General features: G+C 37.5%; 1 protein-coding gene across 48 annotated transcripts in view; it reads right to left on the bottom strand.

The window, feature by feature from the left end:
• camk2g2 (calcium/calmodulin-dependent protein kinase (CaM kinase) II gamma 2) overlaps positions 1-23,355 on the bottom strand; it is a 57,523-nt gene that overhangs the window by 28,908 nt on the left and 5,260 nt on the right. For all 48 annotated transcript variants that reach the window (XM_042736755.1, XM_042736785.1, XM_042736786.1 and 45 more), the window contains exon 3: positions 1,064-1,123. In XM_042736755.1, coding sequence (XP_042592689.1) covers positions 1,064-1,123 — 60 coding nt within the window. The remainder of the gene's footprint in view (positions 1-1,063; positions 1,124-23,355) is intronic.

The following is a 23,355-nucleotide window of genomic DNA, read 5'->3' as shown; positions in this document are numbered from 1 at the left end:
AAAAAGGTACGAAAGACAGATTTAGGCCGCTGGGAATGGAAGGGAGGGGATACATGAGAAAGAAAAAAAGTGAGGGAGGAGAGACAAGAGAGTATGAGGGTGGGAAAGGACAAACACTTCCTAGAAAGAGGAAAAACAAGGCTGCAAAAAAGGAGACGTCAAGCAGAATGTCTTAGCTTCTGTTTGCATTACAAGAAACAAATGATTTATGCTGCCAAGAATGAAAAAGCAACTTTAAAGTATCAAAAAACTAGATTTGACTTACAGCTGTATTTATTCTTGTTGTTTTAGATGCGTTTGTTGGAAATTAGATGTCACTGATACCAAACGCCACAGGAGATTGTGTCACATGAACGATTGTGGCTACTCACATAAAGCTATAGTATGAAGACTTGAATGGCCAAAGTCATGTGTTGTATCTCTGCCTTTTTTGGAGCCTTTCAGTTTATAGTAAACTGAACATTGTGCCTAACACCATTTTGTGAGGGAAAGTAAATGATGACAAATTGCCACTTCTGGATGAATTATCCCTGTTAGATTAGCTTGTGGTATATGTCATGTAAACACAGTTAAAGGAGATTTTCTTGAACTGTACCAATCATTTGTTTTATTCCTGTTGTTTTCCTTCAAGTCTTCAAAATCCCCAAATACTTCATAATGTTTACTTCACAAATACTTGTGATTATCTAATTACCCTCAGTGCCCAATGTCACCATCCTGAAACATTTTAGCCACTTACATTTTACTGTTGTCCACAGCACCGTGTTGTTCTCACACACAGAAGGGAGCCTGAAGGGATGATGCATGTGCTATTTCCATGATTTTGCATGAGCTGGAGATTTTGTCTGTGTGATCAGTCTTGTCAGCCACAACCTTTCTCATGCCATGCAAATAATCTTGGCTTGACTGTGACTAGCATGTTTGTACAGTATATCTCACTGTGTATAGACACACACACTATTGTTCTTAATTACTGAAGGGAGAAGAGGCATGTTGCATGCCGGACACGAATCTGCACCCCCTGCATGAGTATATTGAGCACAAGCAAGTTGTTGAGACTCACCTATGTTGGGATGTTTAAGCAGGCGGCAGATCCTGGCCTCTCTTTCTAGCTTCTGATGATCTGAGAATCAAACACAGAAAGAACAGTTCAGCACATTTAACCCCTGCACCTCCACAATTGTCAAAACACAAACAAACATTATCACTGAAGATATCACTGAAGAACTGCATGCATTAATGCTCAAAAGTTTGGGGCATGTAAGATATTTTTTTGTTTGTTTGTTTTTGAAAGAAGTTTGTTTGATCAAAACTGAACAAAAAAATAATAATTTGAAATAATATTACAAGTGTTTTAATTTGAATATAATTTAAAACATCATTTATTCTTAAGATGCTGAATTTTCAGCATCATTACTCCAGTCTTCAGTGTCACATGATTCTTCAGAAATCATTCTAATATGCTGATTTGCTGCTTAAGAAACATTTCTTATAACTATCAATGTTAAAAAAAAAAAAAAAAACTTAATATTTTTGTGGAAACCATGATAGTTTTTCAGAAATCTAAATTACAGCAGTAGTTTGAAACAGAAATCTTTTGTAACATTATAAACGTATTTACCATCACTTTTCGGTCAACTTCTTACAAAAACAAACAAACAAACAATAATCTTTCTGACCCCCGAATTTGTGAACTTTAGTGTAAACTTTGTCACACAAAGCTATTGTTCAGCTTCAGCAGACTTGGAATTGAGTGCACAACTCATATGGATCACTTTCATGTTTACTGCTTTTTGCTCATTTTGGAGCTTGACAGGCTCTTTTCACTTTCATTACATGGAAAAGAGTGATGTGATCAAATAACCCTGAGACGGATATGTATCCCAGGTGTAACCTGTAATTTGGCCAATGCAACTGTTCAGTGACATATAATCAATATCAAGCCTACTGCCCTGTACTTAGCATAGTAATGACAGCAGTTAATGACTGTGCCAACATGTAATGGGGATGAAGTAAAGATGTCCACTTTATAAAGGAAGCGGCTGAGATTAATATAACTGCCCATCCTGGAATAATGAGCATCAATCTCTAAAAGGATACAAGGTCATGGCCTCTTTGGGAAACCTTTAGAGAGCTTTATGAGAGGGAGGTCAAACGGACACACACAAACTGCTTCAGCAGCATAAACACATAATATAAATATACAGTTATTCTCGGCCCATAAATAATAATGTTACACATAACCATTTAGGATAGAGAAAGGGCAGGGCTTTTAATGCAGGACGGTTGCAGGGCTGTTGGTTTCTGATGCCATGTATACTTAATTAAGAGAGTGATTGATTAAAAAAAAAAAAAAAAAAAAAAAAAAAAAAAAGAGTTGCCTACATGACGCCAGATAATACCCTAGTAAAAAAGAATGCACACGTGGACTCGAACACACAGTCATCTGCAGCAGCAGGGCTCTGCTAGTAGGAATTCAAATCATGAACTCAATGCAGGCACTCCTGCTGGGTCAGATCAGTCTCACATAAACACACACTGCTCTTACACATAACATATCCTCGGTCCAAGATCACACTGTGCCAAGTGTGTGCTACTCCTCAGAAATTAGCCAGACCTCACACTAAAGAAATTTGACAAAATATAATAAAAGATGAAGCAAGTATGAATGTCCGAGGGCATTATGTATGTTCCATTCACAGGCCTTCAGAAGGTCCAGCCACAATCTCTATGAGTTCACGAGTTAGTGAATGCATGTGGATCTTCTACCCAGAAAGCATTCAATCCTTCTGACAGCCCCAAAGCATGATTCTCAAAAAATGACATCAGCTTCAATCTTGAAGTATCAAACATTCATCTAAAAAACCATCACCACCACACTATACTAGCAGTCACACAGCCACACACACACAGGTTTCAGACTTTAAGTGATGATGTTTTCATGATATACAAATGGATGTGGGTGTAGGATCACTGGTGGATTAAAGCTTTTCTGAGAAGTGTGATCAAATAAACATCCCTCTGAAAGAGTGAACGGTGCCTGCTGTGAGTGATGTGCGTGTGGTTTACGGCAGCAGATGTTTTTATTACCTAATAGAATTAATGCAGGACATTTAATATTCAGCCCTGCCACGGCTCCCTACAGAACAGTTAATCTGAGCGTGAGAGACGGCCATACAACGACTGTTGGCATGCAATGACTGCTGAGAAAACAAACACACACATAAACGAAACACTGTGAGTATGTGTTATAAAACTTCTTGTTTTTATCATTCGCTGTACCTTCCGCATACACTTCATCCACTGCATTATAAATCAAGTCTGAAGTGGAATAAACACAAATCCACTGATAGCTGGGATCTGATGCAAACGATAAAGGCTTCTAGAAAGAGAAATGGCTTTGAGTGGCATGCTCCTCCTTTTGCGCGCTCTCTCGTTTTCTTTCTTTTTATCCCATTACTGAAGAGATAAATAAATGATGTGTTGTTCAGTGACCATCTCTAAAACCCAATTGGGCTAAGTGCTGCTTTCTCACTGTGCGGTCGGGTCCATGATGTGATGGACTGTCAGAGAAAGAGAGAGATTCAGAAAGCCGAAGCGATAAACTGAATGATATAAACGGTAAATGAAACATTAACAGGTGTATAAGTGTCCTGATATTGGATCAGCATAAAACTTTTATATCATAATGAGCACTGACAGAATATTATGAACTGATTATAGACCAGCAACAGTATTTAAAACACACACACACACACACACACAAAAGGACCAACAGATGGCAGGAACTTTCCATAAAATACATTACAAAAAAAAGTACATTTTCTTTTTCTAAGATGGTCAATGGAGATGACTAAATACAATTTAAAACTATTATTTGTGTAATTCTGCAATAAACATTAAAAATAAAAGTGCCCATTACTTAGATTGCTTTATTCATAATTACATTGTTTATAAATACATTGTCCTATAATATTATACAGTATAATATTGTGAAATAGTACTGTTTTACTGTACCAATAATGTGTGGACAAAATATGCTGCTTAATATTTTTGTGGAAATGGTTTCTCTGATGAATAGAAACTTCAAAGAACAGAATTTATTTGGAATAAAAAGATTTTGTATTATAATAAATATCTGCAGGCACTTTTGATCAATTTAATGCATCCTTGCTGAACAAAAGTATTTATTTCTTACTGACCCAAACCTTTTGAACAGTACAGTCAGGATTATTCATACAAATTAACATAGTTCATTGATCTACCTGTAGCCCGTTTATGCTTGCCAGGCAATGAAGAATCATATACATTTATCTTGAATGTGCAATAACAGATCAGCTTTTCTGTCAGCTCATCCAATCAGAATAGTACATTTTATAATATACCATAAATATAGATTCGTTTTTTTAAAGCACACTCCATAATGCACTGCTGGAGCCCTTTATGAATGTTTGCATGTGCTCTTTCCAAGTTCCTTAAACAATACAAATGTCAAATCAATTAGTTTCTTTCTTGTCTATCATTGGCTACAGCAAAATAACTTCTGTAAGCAAGCAATACAATGATGACAGTAGTGCAGGCAGCACTAGTATGAACAGATGCATTATGGGCCAATCACCTCAAATGCACCCATGGGAGGGTGTAAATCTCTGTGGTCAAGCTCACAGTGCAGAGAAAAACACATGTAGAATTAGGTGAAAGCCTGCAAAAGAGGAAGGAAACCTGCTGCCTCATGCCTTTCTGCTTTTATAGTTACAATTCAACACAAGCATGCAAAACGTACCATGAATATATATTTAACCCACTGTATGTCTCTAAATTAAAATAGTATCATTACCACACTAACACCACTACTGTGTTTTAATGGCTGCCATGCAATGCTATAAGTCTCATTTCTGTTCTGGATTTGTGAACAGATGCTACACAGCAAAAATCAAATGGCTCAGTTTCATTTGGTTGAGTCCTACAGCACTGAAAAACACATTGAGCAAATGTGGGCACATATGCACAAGCTGCTCTCACAGATCCTTTCACGTCACAGGACATGAGACACGATACCGTATGTATCGGCACTCATTAAGAGCACAGTCAGCACAGACTCTGAACAGATAGTAGGGTCACTCCAACACGGACTGGAAAGGTAGAAGGACTAGATATTACAGTTTCACAGGTTATCATGGCCCAGACGGTTACAAATATGCTCCTGCATGAACTAAAAGGTGAGCTATTGTGCAGTGCACAGAGATTTGATGAGAGAGACACATGCAGAGGCAGTTATTTACCCACTTGAGGCAATGGGCGGACATCACTGTGCTTGCATTCTTTTCAGATCAGTGTCAGGTTAGATGAAAGGGCTCAAGTGACGTTAAAGATTGAATCTGTGAGTATAAAGACGCAGGGGTTGTGGGAGGTCAATTATCAGCAGGTGAATCTCAGCATAATAAATGTTGGAGGCTCCAGGGAAGACTCTGGCATCTGGGGCAGGATCAGGTCTCTTCTCCCGAGCATGCGAGCTGTGGGCAGATTTCCAATTGCATGGATGGATCACAGCCGTGGTGATCTAAACATTACCTTTTGGCCAATCGAGACATACATATTAAAGGGGTCATATGATGCGATTTAAATTTTTCCTTTCTCTTTGGAGTGTTACAAGCTCTTGGTGCATGAAGAAGATCTGTAAAGTTGCAAAGACTGAAGTCACAAATCCAAAGAGATATTCATCAAATTTAAGACTCTGCCACGCCCCCCTAAAACGGCTCATTCTAACACGTCCCCACATATCTACGTCACTATGTGGAAATATTTGCGTAAAGCCGCCCATATTTTCACTCAAAGAAAAAAGGCGTGGTTTCAGTAACTGCAGTTAGTGTTGAAGCAGCTATGTCAGGGAGATGCTGTGTGTATCTAGGTGAAAGCTTTAAAAGTACTTTATTTTTCCTTCTGAAAGTAAATGCATTTAGGAATCTTTAAGATTACTTTCAACAGAACAGCAATGCATTTTATGGACAACCATTTCGTGAACCTAGGAGAGGAGGTAATTCTGACTTTGCTACGACAGTCCTTGTCATTAAAGTATTTGCAATTGACTGTTCAAATGCGGAGTTTTGCCTGTCGTCTGTGTGTGTGCGTACGCATGTGTGTGAGAGAGAGAGACAGGGTCACACAGTGGAGTCAGCTGTCTTAACCGTCCGTGGCTTGTGTACTGCAAACATATATGAGCTTCATCACTGTGTCTGTCACGCGATTCTGTTCCCCTTTCGGACTTGAACTGATGGTAAAACTAAGGACATTATTAACTGTCTTTACATTTATTTTCAAAGTTGAAGCTCACGATTATGGAAAGGGGCGTTACATTTCTGACGAGAGCTTGCGGTGTTCGGCCAATCACAATGCACTGGGTCAGTTGGCCAATCAGAGCAGACTGCGCTTGTCAGAAGGAGGTACTTTGTAGAAAACGACACGTTAGAGAGAGGCAGGGCATAGAGTACCTACAATTATGTACAGTGTTTGAAAAATAATGTGTTTTTTGAACATTAAAGCATGTCAACATATTCTGTTACACCAAATACACAAAATAATGATCTTTAAAAAAACATCATATGACCCCTTTAAACTAAGTTACACATACAGCTTCCTCAAACAAGATAAATAAATAAATAAATAAATAAATTAATATATATATATATATATATATAGGATATATATATATATATATATATATATATATATATATATATATATATATAAATATATATAATAATATATATAAATAATATAATATATATAATATATATATATATTAGGGCTGTCAAATGATGATTAATCACGATTAATCACATCCAAAATAAAAGTTTTGTTTACATAATATATGTGTGTATACTGTGTATATTTATTATGTATATATAAATACACACACATGCATGTATATATTTAAGAAGAATATGTTATGTTTATATATTAAATATATTTATATATAATATAAAATATAAGAATATAAATATATAAATGTATATACATGTAAATATTTTCTAACTATATAATTTATGTGTGTGTATTTATATATACATAATAAATATACCCTGTACACATACATATATTATGTAAACAAAACTTGTATTTTGGATGTGATTAATCGTGATTAATCATTTGACAGCCCTAATATATATATATATATATATATATATATATATATATATATATATTGATATCTATCTATCTATCTAAGCAGTCAACTTAAAAGTAAATACAATGGCATTCAAAAGCTTGGGGACAGGAAGGTTTTTTTTTTAAGAAATGAACATTTTTATTCAGCAAGCATGCATTAAACTTATTAAAAGTGACAGTAATGACATGACATATCATAGGTTTCACAAAAATATTCATCATCAAAACTGTTTTCAACATTGACAATAAGAAATGTTTCTTCAGTACCAAATCAGAATAATAAGTAATGACTTGAGTAAGGGCTGCGGAAAATTCAGTTCTGTCATCACAGTGACTAAATTATATATATATATAAAACATTTATTTTAAATTGTCATAATATTTCACAATATTAAATTTTTTCTGTATTTAGAGTATATTTCATAGAATATTTTAACAAATTGCTTTAGTATAATAACAACACAACAGCTGATTTAATTTTGGAAACCTTTATCCTTTTTGCTCGATCTTTTCTCTAATAATCATTTCAGCACTCCTCTCCTCAGCACCCCAGAGACGTGTCCTTTGTACTCGTTCTGTCTACCTGCTTTATTTTTTTCATCCTGTATTGGCTCATCAGCGCTGACCTTAGTGTCCTCACTGTTTACAAATCATTGGTTAATGGCGGTCGAAGTCAATTCACTGTCCTCTCACTCTCCGTCCCTCCCTTTTCCTTTTCTGTTCTTCTTATGTGACACCGCACAGTCGAGTGTCACCATCAACTTGACTCGTTTGTCACAGCCATGCCCATCTCTTTGACATGTCCTGCCCTGATCTCTCCAGTCTGCCCATTTTCTGATGTTCTTGTTTACTATTCTTTCTTTTGCGGTCTTCCAAGAACTGACATTTCCTTTATGAAATGCAAATTCTATTTAGCAGTTTCTATTCCATTCTACTCATAATGTTCCTACAGCAGTAATAAATAAATGCAGATATCTAGGTCTCTGGTGGTGATTTAGCAGACTGTTTTTTCAAAAGGGACGCACCCTTATTACAGTGAGAATAGGGGCTTTCGCACCACGTAGTTCTAGGAGCTAGCCAGCAGGGTAGTTCCTAGAGAACCAATTTCTCCCTCGGGCCGTTTTCTAGGCTGCATTCGCACCGGCAGCAGGAACTCTGAAGCGGCCAACAGCTATGTCTTTTTATAACAGAGATGGAGACATAAATGCACAATTTATGTGATTGCAAGAGCAAAAAGCTGGGCTAAGAGAATTTTTTTTAATGACAACTTGCAGTGTTACATATAATCGAAGCTGAGAAAAGAACAACACTGCAGACAACAGGTAAATGCTGTTATTGCTGTTTTCCATGTTAGTGGAGTAAATGTGTTTACATGGCTTTTTAAAAATGCTGCGTGGCCGGTGTTTCACGTGTGTTTGGCTATTCAGTGTACACTTACTAGTTCAGGTACTATGAAAAGGTTCCCGCGGTGTGAACAGCCCTAATGTTTCTGGAACAATCTGGAGTTAAGTGTCTTAAAGGTATGATAACAGGGTTTGATAACCTATTCCGCTAAGACCAAAGACATTAACAATCAACCAACAATTAACGACCAGCCAACATTACCATGCTAAACTTTCTGAAAGTTATCATGACAGAATGACTGATCCTGAGATCAAAGATACAATTTGATGACAACATAAATGTGCATTGTTGTTGGATAATTCTGGATTTGCCTCGAGGCTGGATCCTGACAGACCACTTCTGTCAATCGGCCAAATGGACACTGGCAGAAGCAGATATAAATGGCCAAATATTGGCTAATTAATATTGAACTAATGGACTACAGCACTTAAATTCTCTCTCAGATATCCAGTCCAGCTATGACGCAGCAAGTTCTCTCTTAACAGTGAGTGACATATCACACTCAACCCAGACACAAAATTCAAAATGTGATTGGTAAATTTAGCTTATTATCATTTACTCTTCCTGCTCCTTCCTTGTGACTAAATATTGAGAAACTTGAAACATGCCTTGACCATTTGATACTATAGATTTTACTTGAACAATGTTTTGTCAAATAATAAAAAAAGAATCTCCTTTTTAAGCAGTTTCAAATGCCAAACACCATTAATATCAAGATATATCAAGAATATTGATCAAAAGGCTGAAAAACATTTATTGTTCTTATATTCTGAATTATGTTTTAAAAGATCTGAAGTCACTGAGGGCAGGAGTGGGTGTTAGACGGTTCTTTCTCTGGGGTAAACAGAGTGATTTGGACAGGGTGACACTTCTGGAAGCGACAGTGAGAGGGAAACTGCTTGTACCTGGAACCAGATCCAGTCGCCTCTTATTAATGCAGTGGATTCAGAACGAAACAGGCCCTCCAACAGCAGCAAAGCCTGAGGGAAAAGGAGTGTGTGTGTGTGTGTGTGCATGTTAGAGGGATGTGTGTAAATATATAAGAAAGAATGAAAGAAAAAGGAAAATCTTGTGTGTGTGTGTTTTAATTAAGTCCATCCCTCTACGACACTTTTTATCACTGGTTTGACAAAAGTGACGTCCACACAAGCGCGCTGAGAGCCAAACAGTTAGAGAGCTAATAAAAATGACTTCAGTGAGACAGTTACTCCAGTGATGCAGGAAAGCAGCTCAGTTTGGTTTTTCACCTCAACCAACCAGGCTTCGTACTGCCAGAATAAACGACCAAAAACAGCTCCCAATATCCAAAGCATGAGAAACACCACAGCTCAGCCTGCCCATCCAATCAAATTCCTGCAAATACAAGACAGCCAGCCAGTCTGATGTCCTCCAGATACCACACACTCCCACAAACAGAGGCAATAGGGTCCGTGTCACTTTTAAAAACAGCTTAAGGTGCTTTGGCGGGGATGTCTGATCCCTCGCCATCATACTACTAATCCACCGCACAGAGCTTTACTTACACTGACGACTGCAGGCGGACATGGACGAGCACCTGTCTGTATACACACACACGTTTATTATAACATCATATCCTCTCCAGCCACCAAGGTTACACTCACCTGAATTCTCTTTACTCCTCATTGAGCTCTCTTTCCGACCATATGCTTTCCTCCACTTCTCTCTATCATTCAGTGTGTCTCAGGAGGTGTGCGTGGCACTTTTTCTACAGCTAATGGAAAAGTCAAACAGTTTGTGTGCTCTTGAGGCCTACGGTCCACTTGAACATAACTGGATGATGTCAAACAAAGATTGTGAACAAACAAACAATTGGTATTAGTGACTAAGCACTCACTCTCTGTAATAATTCACATTTAGACTATCAATATCGATGCAGATTTATGTACGGAAATTCACATACACACACCAAAATCTACTGGCCATCTCATTTTATCAGTGTGTGTATGTTTATGGGAGCAAGTCCTCTCTCATCAGAGACAATCCCTGTGTCATATGGGCTGCAGCTGTTGCATGTCACAGGACTGGGCGCAGTCAACGGTCAGCACAGCTCCGTACACACTAAGACACATATCTTGTTTGACAGATGTGCTACAAGTCGTTAAACTGCGATGAAATTCATTGTAAAGGATTGTGATGCATTTCTGACACCTTTTTCTACTGATGAGTAAACAAAGATCCAGTCAGATAAACACATTGTGGTTGTTACAATAGCCACTAGCATCACATGTTTGCTTACTAATTCACAAATAAGTAAAAAAAAAAAATTCACAGCTTTATCAGCTTTTCTTTAATACAGCAATATGCATGGCTGGCTGCAAAACAGAATATCTATTCTTGGGTAAACTATCACGTTCAAAACTTGTATGACTCGCTTTCTTCAGTGGAACATAATTCATGCTGCTCCAGAAATTCACAATAAACACAAAACAATTAAAGCTACATAAAACAATAGTTCACAATTGAAGGATAAGTTGACAAAAAAAAGAAAAAAATCAAAAAAAATAAAAGAAAATATAAACAACAATTCACAATAGTAAAAAATAAAAAGATAAATTAAAAAAAACATTTAACAATATGAACATTAACATGGAACAGTACAGACAGTTCAGAAGAAAGAAATTAATAAATGTTTGTGGTGACAGAAATATTTAAATGCCAAATTAACAAAAAGATGGAGCCTTTTGAACAATGATTACTGTAGCCTAGTGTTCATGATCATCTATATCATAATCATAATCTCATACTGATCAAAACTGCTCATTTTCCATGCCTGCTGGTGCTTCAGCGATGACACTAGTAATGCCTTAGAAATACACAGGCAGAACGGACAATCCTACTTTTGATTCAATCAGTTAGGCAGGGAGTCTCTTATCTGCAGCACATTAATAAAGCACATGGGGAGCAGCAGCAAAAAGAAGCTGAAACTTCTCAGCATAAAAGCAAAGGACAGACTCACTACTAACTTGGCATGAGCTAAGCTAAAAGAGCCAAGCCTGCTGGCTTCCTCTCTCTGCTCAGTAAGTCTGAAATGTGTTCACTCAGTGTATATCAGCGGTGTCATCGAGTCCTGGTGTTGTGGTAAGGCAGAATTGTTAACTTCAGGTCAAGGTCAAAGGATGACGGCCCCCAGAGAGGATTCAATAATTACCTGAACAAAACAAGTCTCCAAGCTTTCCTAGCATTCAGAGGTACAGCAAATTCTTTCACTCAGGAAGGCTGACTAGATGTCCATCAACTGACCATTTGATTATAGTGAGGTCATCTAGTTTTTGTTTTGCTTTAATGTTTTACATGCTTTAAGTGTTTTAAAGCTTCTCTGAGAGATCTGAGCGTGCTGACAGCATGTTATGCTTCAGCGTGTTGTTAGACTGTCAGCACGGTAAACACTCAGAGAAGTAGTGTCTCCAAATACATCCCCTTTAATACAGCACCACTACAGCCATTAAAGCACAGTTTGTCAAACAAATACAACGCCTTCTACAATAATAAACGGCTTCGAGACAATTGCTGTCGAACTTTAAAATCGCCAACAGCGAACACACTACCCACTATAATCTAAAATCCTAATTTCTTTCTTTTTTTTTTTGGAGGAGAACTAATCACAAAATAATGCCATATGGTGATAGTTTTGTGCTTCAGGGAAACCTTGACTTACTTTTAGTCATCTCTGTATATAAAGATGGTTTTGGATTATATATTTACAAGTCAGCATGAAAGGAAAATTCACCCTATATATTTTCGGAGTGCAAATTGTATGTCTAACTTCTCTAGTCATTTAGGTCACTTAAACCTGCATTGTTTTTTTGCAATTGATTTCAAGCTCACATTTAGATCCGCCCCCATCCAATCAACAACAAACCAATACACCCAAGTCACCTTCACTTCATATTTTAGATAATCTTTCACTTGTACGTATGTCACAATATGGAAGAAAACATCTGTTGCTACTTCTGTTACATCACAACTTCAACATAAAAATTCAGATAGCCAGATGACTAGTCAATTATGACTGCTCTTGAACATCCTTAATGCTTATACAAGTGCTTCCAGTTCAAAACTCTTTCCTCTCATTGATTTTAAAGTTCAATGGCATACTTTTGTGGAGAGGCATAAAACGAGAGCCATCCAACTACCAACATGAACACCACTGTGACCACCACCACACACGCTCTGCCATCCATCCACCCACTAAAAAAAAAAAAAAAAAAAAAAAAAACTCAGCTACAAGCTAAAAATCATTTTTTTGAAAGAGAGTGTATGTATGTGTGCTTTATAGTTTATAGAGAAGCTATGATAAAAGCAAACACTCAATGAAGTAACTGCCAACTGGAAATTATGTAATCAAACAAAAGACAGTGCTCACACTTGTATTCCAAAAGGAGAGAAAAACATCCGAGTGCCACAGCAATCATGTCAAAGGCTCTCGGCAGCTATTTTCTCATTAGGTAGCTAAGTTTAAAACATTAAACATCCAAACACTTGCTAACGGAAACAATGTTTACAATGTATGCAAACTCACAGCCCCTTTAGCTCAATTCTTTCTAGGAAAAAAGAATAAGCGTGGCTGCTCTGTGTAAAGTGGAGGGTGCCGGGTTTGTGCGCTCATGTGCTTGTGTGTAAGAGTGTGAGCTTAAGCGCGAGTCTGTCCCGCACCAGACCATCTGCTGATCCAGGGTGTCACTACATCTCCCCACGATCCATCACGGATTATCCTGTTACGTGCTTTAGACGCCTGCAGATTCCCAGCAGTTAAAGTCCCCATGAAATCAAAATGTAAGTTTTTAAGCTTTTAGTATTAATATGTTAGCCTTAAGGTTATGAATAAGCTGGTGTGTTTTAAAACAATGACAAAATTCGCATTTAGGAGATATAAGCATTCAAAATTTACAGTCTCTCACTTCCACTAAAATGGATCATGGATTTTCATGACATCACATCGCACTTCATCTTGTCATCAAATCTTCTGTCCAATCAAATGCTCTCTAGATTCCAAAGTGCCCGCCCCTACACTATAAATAGACGCCAAAGCCACATCTGTAATCGGTCACTTGTTTACAGAATTAGTATTGTGTGTGTGTATTCTAGAATAACAGAATGCTGTCTATAAGTGGAAGTTATTAATGCTTAGTTTATACATTGCTCTCATTCTCAGCTCAGTTGAGGTTATCAGAAAATTGAAAAGTTTTGATCTTCTGATTATAACTCTTTCAGCGCCCCCTCTACACAGCTTGGCGATGGTGACTCTAGCCTGAAATATGAATAAATTATTAAGGCCTTGCAAACAATGAGTCAGCCACCTGAAATAATGGTGTTTATCTGTGTCAATGTTTGTACAGTGTGCCACATGGTACAGTCATATGCATATCACAGAATACATTATGTCCTTTCAAAACACAGAGCAGCGCTCATTTAAAATGAACAGAGCCTGCGGTGTAAATAGCATGACAGGCTTGTGTTCTGGTTATGGGAGCTGGGCTTTTGTGTTGATATTGTGTTATACAAGTGGCTCATTACTCGTCGGTGGTAGATGTTAATCCATCATCTTAAAAATCACTAATGCTGGAACTCAGCCACTTAAATGAAAATCTATACAAACTATTGTTAGTTGGCACCAAAATTCCTCGAAACCTCATTAAAATCAGCAAGAGAGTCATCATAAAAGCATAAAAAGATGTTAAAATTCTGCAAATATTCACGGCACCTATTAAACTAGAACTACAAACTTGAAAATGTTACATTTATTGACCTCATCTAGGAAACTTAACTCAGAAAAACATTTTTGTTGATTCCATAGTATGGAGTATTTTTATCCCCAACTAATTAAATAAGAAATTCACTTTAAGAAGTGAAGTCTTTTTGAGAAAGCATGCTTGGTTTTCTTTTGAGAAAGACATCAAACTTCAGGGTAGTGAAATGATGGCTTCCACATGCTCTCAGCTTCAAAGAAACATAAGAGAAACCACCGAGTGTTACTGCAAGATGATTCTCCATGCTATACAATTAACCATCATCCAAATGATCCAGTTCCATGTTTTTCAAAATCAAACTAAGCCAAACATTTCCTCAACCCTGATGTTTTATTGTTTTGTTTTTTGTAGCTGGGAACCAGTTTCATCAGTTGCTCCTCTATGATCTGAACATACCATCACAATATTCCCAAAGAGTGAACTGCAACTAACATTATATTTGTCTTGATGTCTGCCTTTTTATTTTTAATTTAAAATAAATGCCAAATTTATACTCTCATGTAATAAATGAACAATGTTTGCCATTCACACAATGTTTGAACACAACATTCCTTATAATCTGTCTACATTTTGGTTAAGGTAAACAAACATTGTGACTATTTGAACACTGATGAACTTAACACTCGGGATCAGAAATGCTGTTTAATTAAGGCTGGAACAAGTGATACTGAGCAAATACTGAGAAACGTCACTACTCATCCTTAAAGCAACTTTCCTTTCAAATACCCCTTTCTGGACAATTGTAATTAAATATTAGCTATGAGTTCATCTAAGGTTACAGGAAACATGGTGACACCATCAAAGTAGAACTCCAGGCATCTGAGAAGGGTGTGACAGGAGATTGGTACATACACTGATCCACTGCTTTACTGTGTATATAATGCCATGGTTATCAGGAACCATGTGCCACAGCAAGGACAGTATGAGGTGACACGGACTATACAGATTCGTTCTTCACCACAGATCATTTAGAGCTTCTTCTCTCACACCTGTTACACACTACACAGTGCAAAATCTGAGACAACTAGTGAAAAATTGACAGTATAATATTACAAAAGATTTAGGCCTGTATTTCAAATAATACTGTTCTTTGGACCTTCTATTCAAATCTATTCTCTCCTGAAAAAAACAAAACAAAAGCGCAACTATTTTGAACATCGATAATAGTAAAATTCAGCTTTGCCATCACAGGAATAAATTAGGTTTTAAAATATATTGAAATAGAAAACAGTTGTTTTAAATTGTAGCGTTCACTGTTTTTACTATATTTTTGTTTAAATGCAGCCTTGGCGAGCATAAGAGCCATCTTTTATAATACATACATTTATACATTGGCCAAGCAGACAAATTTATTTATGTTGACATGGTTACATCAGATGAAAATATCAATCAAGATGGCTAAATTTTGGAAGATTAATCAGTCCATCATTAAATGTTTTCATTTTGTGAAATAATATTAAAGGAGTCCTATTATGCTCTTTTACAAAGTCTTGATTTTGTTTTGGGGGTGTACTAGAACATGCTCTCATGCTTGGTGGTTCGAAAAATGCATTATTTTTCATATAATTTACATTATTATAATAATACCTTTCTCCCCAGCCTGGCACAAACGGCTCGATTAGTTCCGGGTTTGATGAAGACCCGCCTTCTGAAAAACTAAATGTGATGTGATTGGTTAGCTGTCCCAGTGCGTTGTGATTGGAACAGCTTAGCCGGTGTTTCAGTACTGGCACGCCGCTTGCCAAAGCAGCAAGTTCTGTCTGCTCTGGTATAGTTAAGGATGGTGGTCAATATTACCATATCAATTTGAGCCGGTTTCAGACCCCCAAAAAATATTGAACAAGAGGATCGCACAGAACCTTTGCACGCACGGATATTGCGAAACATAGTGGTAACTAGGGTTGGGCCGATAGACAATGATAGTCCATCACCGATGGCTGATAGACATCAAGCTGTTGAGCCGGCATCGTGATCACCCCAGGGCCCCCATACCCCCCCGCAATCCGCTACTATCTATCAACTATCAAGCAGCAGTACTTGCCACACATTATTCAAGATTAGATGTTTTGTCAGTGGTGCTCAGAATCTACAAATCATTTGCCATCGTCCTCAGTCATCTCTCCTACTTACTCCGTTTATGTGGTAAGTGAAATTTTATGTATTGTAATTTAACAAGCAACCATTAACAAACGTTACTTGTTTTCTGTGCCTTTCTGAACACGGATTCACGCTTCGGGCACACCCCCACCAGCCCCTGAAAAATAACTGCATTTACTATGTACAGATAAGTGCAACGGTTATCCTGTATAATTTGAGAGTGATCTAAAGAGAATCTAATGACATCATATACAAACCAAACATATGTATACAGGCTTAACTTACAAGCGTCCACACACACACGCACAAAAAAAAACAACTTACGAGTACACAACCATCTCTCCTTCCCTTTCACACCTCTGGCCCTCACTGGTACACAGAGATCATAAACGTACACAATTGTTCTTTCCTTTAAATGTGTCCCAATACACACTCAGCAATCACCCACTCTCTTCCCGTTTATGTGCACACACACCATTTGGCTGGGGCTTATTAAAAATTCACAGTTTGTCCCATTAAAGATTCACCACAGCAATGCTGTTACGTTTATCAGGCCTCTGCCAGTCGCCCTCCAGCAAGCAGCGAGGAAGCATTCCAAGGCCCTGATAATACAGCAAGGCTGCGATGCTGCTGCTGATCTGAGGGAGGTCAGAGAGAGCAAGAGAGATGTGGAGAGGCAGAAAGTGGTAAAGGTCCTAGCCTCTTTTTTCATTTAGAGCTACAGCAGGCTGTACACCTCAATTATTCAGTTGTTTCACGCACCTCCTGACATCACCACTGCATGCTCGCAATGCCTGCGTCTCAGCCACAGGCTCCACACTGCCCTGGATCACACCACTGACCACCATCACACACACACATGCTACAAACAAGCATGCTATCATTAGTACTGCATGTTCAGTCAAACCACACATAGCCACAGAACTGTGTAGGAATATGTTACATCAGAGTGGGTACAAATGATTATGTTAATAAGTATGTCAATGTGTTAATGTGACCCTATATGTACATTATTAAAGGTCAGGCTTAAAATGCAGGGTCTTAGTTTGAAAAAAAAAGGTTGAAAAAAAAGGTCTACTATTTTAATAATAATAAGATAATAAAATACAGTAACGCTTGATATTAAGATTCAATTAAAGTCGATTTTCTAAATGTATTTTTTATTTATCTTCAAGTGAATGATTCATCTATGTATGTTTTTTTTGACCTTACAATTTTTTAATCAAAATGTCTCAACTTGATCTTCCGGTGAAAAAAAACAGACATCTGGTCTAGTGATGTCTGCAGGACTTCTCCAAAACATTTAGTCCACTTAAACCCGTCCCATACTTACAATTATCTGCAAACTTGCATTCAGATCTGCCTCTATCCATTTAAAGTACCTTAGATTTAATGTACTTTTAATGCATTAGAGATCATGAACTAACATGGAACATTCATTAATCTAAAGTTACATTTAACTCATGGTAATCTATACTTAAAATCTATTAGTATGAATATAAAGTAAACTAAATTGCTGCAGTGAAAGTACTGCTCAGTTCACGACAAGAAGATGGGGTGGTATGACATCAGAGTAACCAGAGGTAAGTTCACACTGTCTACCTCAGTGCTCTATATTTACATAATGTTACCTTTACGTTTTTCTAGAATAACAGAATGCTGTCTATAAGTGGAAGTTATTAATGCTTAGTTTATACATTGCTCTCATTCTCAGCTCAGTTGAGGTTATCAGAAAATTGAAAAAGTTTTGATCTTCTGATTATAACTCTTTCAGCGCCCCCTCTACACAGCTTGGCGATGGTGACTCTAGCCTGAAATATGAATAAATTATTAAGGCCTTGCAAACAATGAGTCAGCCACCTGAATAATGGTGTTTATCTGTGTCAATGTTTGTACAGTGTGCCACATGGTACAGTCATATGCATATCACAGAATACATTATGTCCTTCACAGAACCACAGAGCAGCGCTCATTTAAAATGAACAGAGCCTGCGGTGTAAATAGCATGACAGGCTTGTGTTCTGGTTATGGGAGCTGGGCTTTTGTGTTGATATTGTGTTATACAAGTGGCTCATTACTCGTCGGTGGTAGATGTTAATCCATCATCTTAAAAATCACTAATGCTGGAACTCAGCCACTTAAATGAAAATCTATACAAACTATTGTTAGTTGGCACCAAAATTCCTCGAAACCTCATTAAAATCAGCAAGAGAGTCATCATAAAAGCATAAAAAGATGTTAAAAATTCTGCAAATATTCACGGCACCTATTAAACTAGAACTACAAACTTGAAAATGTTACATTTATTGACCTCATCTAGGAAACTTAACTCAGAAAAACATTTTTGTTGATTGATCCATAGTTTGGAGTATTTATATCCCCAACTAATTAAATAAGAAATTCACTTTAAGAAGTGAAGTCTTTTTGAGAAAGCATGCTTGGTTTTCTTTTGAGAAAGACATCAAACTTCAGGGTAGTGAAATGATGGCTTCCACATGCTCTCAGCTTCAAAAGAAACATAAGAGAAACCACCGAGTGTTACTGCAAGATGATTCTCCATGCTATACAATTAAACCATCATCCAAATGATCCAGTTCCATGTTTTTCAAAATCAAAACTAAGCCAAACATTTCCTCAACCCTGATGTTTTTATTGTTTTGTTTTTTGTAGCTGGGAACCAGTTTCATCAGTTGCTCCTCTATGATCTGAACATACCATCACAATATTCCCAAAGAGTGAACTGCAACTAACATTATATTGTCTTGATGTCTGCCTTTTTATTTTTTAATTTAAAATAAATGCCAAATTTATACTCTCATGTAATAAATGAACAATGTTTGCCATTCACACAATGTTTGAACACAACATTCCTTATAATCTGTCTACATTTGGTTAAGGTAAACAAACATTGTGACTATTTGAACACTGATGAACTTAACACTCGGGATCAGAAATGCTGTTTAATTAAGGCTGGAACAAGTGATACTGAGCAAATACTGAGAAACGTCACTACTCATCCTTAAAGCAACTTTCCTTTCAAATACCCCTTTCTGGACAATTGTAATTAAATATTAGCTATGAGTTCATCTAAGGTTACAGGAAACATGGTGACACCATCAAAGTAGAACTCCAGGCATCTGAGAAGGGTGTGACAGGAGATTGGTACATACACTGATCCACTGCTTTACTGTGTATATAATGCCATGGTTATCAGGAACCATGTGCCACAGCAAGGACAGTATGAGGTGACATGGACTATAAGATTCGTTCTTCACCAAAGATCATTTAGAGCTTCTTCTCTCACACCTGTTACACACTACACAGTGCAAAATCTGAGACAACTAGTGAAAAATTGACAGTATAATATTACAAAAGATTTAGGCCTGTATTTCAAATAAATACTGTTCTTTGGACCTTCTATTCAAATCTATTCTCTCCTGAAAAAACAAAACAAAAGCGCAACTATTTTGAACATCGATAATAGTAAAATTCAGCTTTGCCATCACAGGAATAAATTAGGTTTTAAAATATATTGAAATAGAAAACAGTTGTTTTAAATTGTAGCGTTCACTGTTTTACTATATTTTTGTTTAAATGCAGCCTTGGCGAGCATAAGAGCCATCTTTTATAATACATACATTTATACATTGGCCAAGCAGACAAATTTATTTATGTTGACATGGTTACATCAGATGAAAATATCAATCAAGATGGCTAAAATTTTGGAAGATTAATCAGTCCATCATTAAATGTTTTCATTTTGTGAAATAATATTAAAGGGGTCCTATTATGATTTTTTACAAAGTCTTGATTTTGTTTTGGGGGTGTACTAGAACATGCTCTCATGTTTGGCGGTTCGAAAAATGCATTATTTTTCACATAATTTACATTATTGCAATACCTTTCTCCCCAGCCTGGCACAAACGGCTCGATTAGTTCCGGGTTTGATGAAGACCGCCTTCTGAAAAACTAAATGTGATGTGATTGGTTAGCTGTCCCAGTGCGTTGTGATTGGAACAGCTTAGCCGGTGTTTCAGTACTGGCACGCCGCTTGCCAAAGCAGCAAGTTCTGTCTGCTCTGGTATAGTTAAGGATGGTGTCAATATTACCATATCAATTTGAGCCGGTTTCAGACCCCCAAAAAATATTGAACAAGAGGATCGCACAGAACCTTTGCACGCACGGATATTGCGAAACATAGTGGTAACTAGGGTTGGGCCGATAGACAATGGATAGTCCATCACCGATGGCTGATAGACATCAAGCTGTTGAGCCGGCATCGTGATCACCCCAGGGCCCCCATACCCCCCCGCAATCCGCTACTATCTATCAACTATCAAGCAGCAGTACTTGCCACACATTATTCAAGATTAGATGTTTTGTCAGTGGTGCTCAGAATCTACAAATCATTTGCCATCGTCCTCAGTCATCTCTCCTACTTACTCCGTTTATGTGGTAAGTGAAATTTTATGTATTGTAATTTAACAAGCAACCATTAACAAACGTTACTTGTTTTCTGTGCCTTTCTGAACACGGATTCACGCTTCGGGCACACCCCACCAGCCGCTGAAAAATAACTGCATTTACTATGTACAGATAAGTGCAACGGTTATCCTGTATAATTTGAGAGTGATCTAAAGAGAATCTAATGACATCATATACAAACCAAACATATGTATACAGGCTTAACTTACAAGCGTCCACACACACACGCACAAAAAAAAACAACTTACGAGTACACAACCATCTCTCCTTCCCTTTCACACCTCTGGCCCTCACTGGTACACAGAGATCATAAACGTACACAATTGTTCTTTTCCTTTAAATGTGTCCCAATACACACTCAGCAATCACCCACTCTCTTCCCGTTTATGTGCACACACACCATTTGGCTGGGGCTTATTAAAAATTCACAGTTTGTCCCATTTAAAGATTCACCACAGCAATGCTGTTACGTTTATCAGGCCTCTGCCAGTCGCCCTCCAGCAAGCAGCGAGGAAGCATTCCAAGGCCCTGATATACAGCAAGGCTGCGATGCTGCTGCTGATCTGAGGGAGGTCAGAGAGAGCAAGAGAGATGTGGAGAGGCAGAAAGTGGTGAAGGTCCTAGCCTCTTTTTTCATTTAGAGCTACAGCAGGCTGTGCACCTCAATTATTCAGTTGTTTCACGCACCTCCTGACATCACCACTGCATGCTCGCAATGCCTGCGTCTCAGCCACAGGCTCCACACTGCCCTGGATCACACCACTGACCACCATCACACACACACATGCTACAAACAAGCATGCTATCATTAGTACTGCATGTTCAGTCAAACCACACATAGCCACAGAACTGTGTAGGAATATGTTACATCAGAGTGGGTACAAATGATTATGTTATAAAGTATGTCAATGTGTTAATGTGACCCTATATGTACATTATTAAAGGTCAGGCTTAAAATGCAGGGTCTTAGTTTGAAAAAAAAAGGTTGAAAAAAAAGGTCTACTATTTTAATAATAATAAGATAATAAAATACAGTAACGCTTGATATTAAGATTCAATTAAAGTCGATTTTCTAAATGTATTTTATTTATCTTCAAGTGAATGATTCATCTATGTATGTTTTTTGACCTTACAATTTTTAATCAAAATGTCTCAACTTGATCTTCCGGTGAAAAAAACAGACATCTGTCTAGTGATGTCTGCAGGACTTCTCCAAACATTTAGTCCACTTAAACCCGTCCCATACTTACAATTATCTGCAAACTTGCATTCAGATCTGCCTCTATCCAATTAAAGTGCCTTAGATCGAATGTACTTTAAAGCAACAGAGATCATGAACTAACATGCAGCATTTATTAATCTAAAGTTAAATTAAGCTCATGTTAATCTATAATTAAAATCTATTAGTATGAATATAAAGTAAACTAAATTGCTGCAGTGAAAGTACTGCTCAGTTCACGACAAGAAGATGGGGTGGTATGACATCAGAGTAACCAGAGGTAAGTTCACACTGTCTACCTCAGTGCTCTATATTTACATAATGTTTACCTTTACGTTTTATTTGGACTAATCTAAATGTTATGCAAAACAGGTACTAAAGAAATTGAAGTTAATGTGAAACTGAAATGAAATCTTAAACTACACTTATGAGAACATATGAATGAGAATCTAACAAGCCATTTGGAGCAGTTCCCTTCGCACTTTGTTGGTGTTTTAGGTGAGACTGTGTGAGCAGACACAAGCTGGAGAAATGATTGTACTGTCTGTAGACCTTCAAGCTGAATTACAACAGATTCAGTTCTCATTGTGTGCGTAACAACCATTAGACTGCAGCAATCTCAACATACAAGAGTGTACTGCACTCTATATACTATAAGGTATAAACAACGTTTGACTGAGTAATTGCAGACTATCCTGGCCTTTGAAAGATGACTCACAGATGATAACAGCTTATGTGTCCGTTAACAGGTTGGCATGTCGAAAGATCTCTCTGGGCTTTGATTAAGGCCAAGGGAATGGGGAGATTTCGCAGGAGGGGGCTTTGGCACTTGTGTGGGCCTCACCGGATGAATAGCACTGTTGCTTTTTAATGCAGTGCCAGCAAGCATGATGAAGAGTTTGAAAAAAAAAAACAGTTGCCAAGAAAGAGAGAGTCGCCAAACTATGCTGATCTAATTACCTGGTGTTTTTTGTCCAAGGATCTTTTAAATAAATCTGTTGTTTACTGGCCATCCATGGGGACCGTAGCATGCACATACACACACAATGAGAACTGAATCTGTTGTAATTCAGCTTGAAGGTCTACAGACAGTACAATCATTTCTCCAGCTTGTGTCTGCTCACACAGTCTCACCTAAAACACCAACAGAGTGCGAAGGGAACTGCTTTTACATTACAACACAACATCCACCCAAAATGTCACTGCAACAAGCCACTA

Source organism: Cyprinus carpio, chromosome B13, assembly GCF_018340385.1.
Source record: "Cyprinus carpio isolate SPL01 chromosome B13, ASM1834038v1, whole genome shotgun sequence".
NCBI classification, from domain to species: Eukaryota; Metazoa; Chordata; class Actinopteri; order Cypriniformes; family Cyprinidae; genus Cyprinus; species Cyprinus carpio.
Note: the sequence above shows the minus strand (reverse complement) of the source record. Positions and strands in the feature narration are given on the sequence as shown.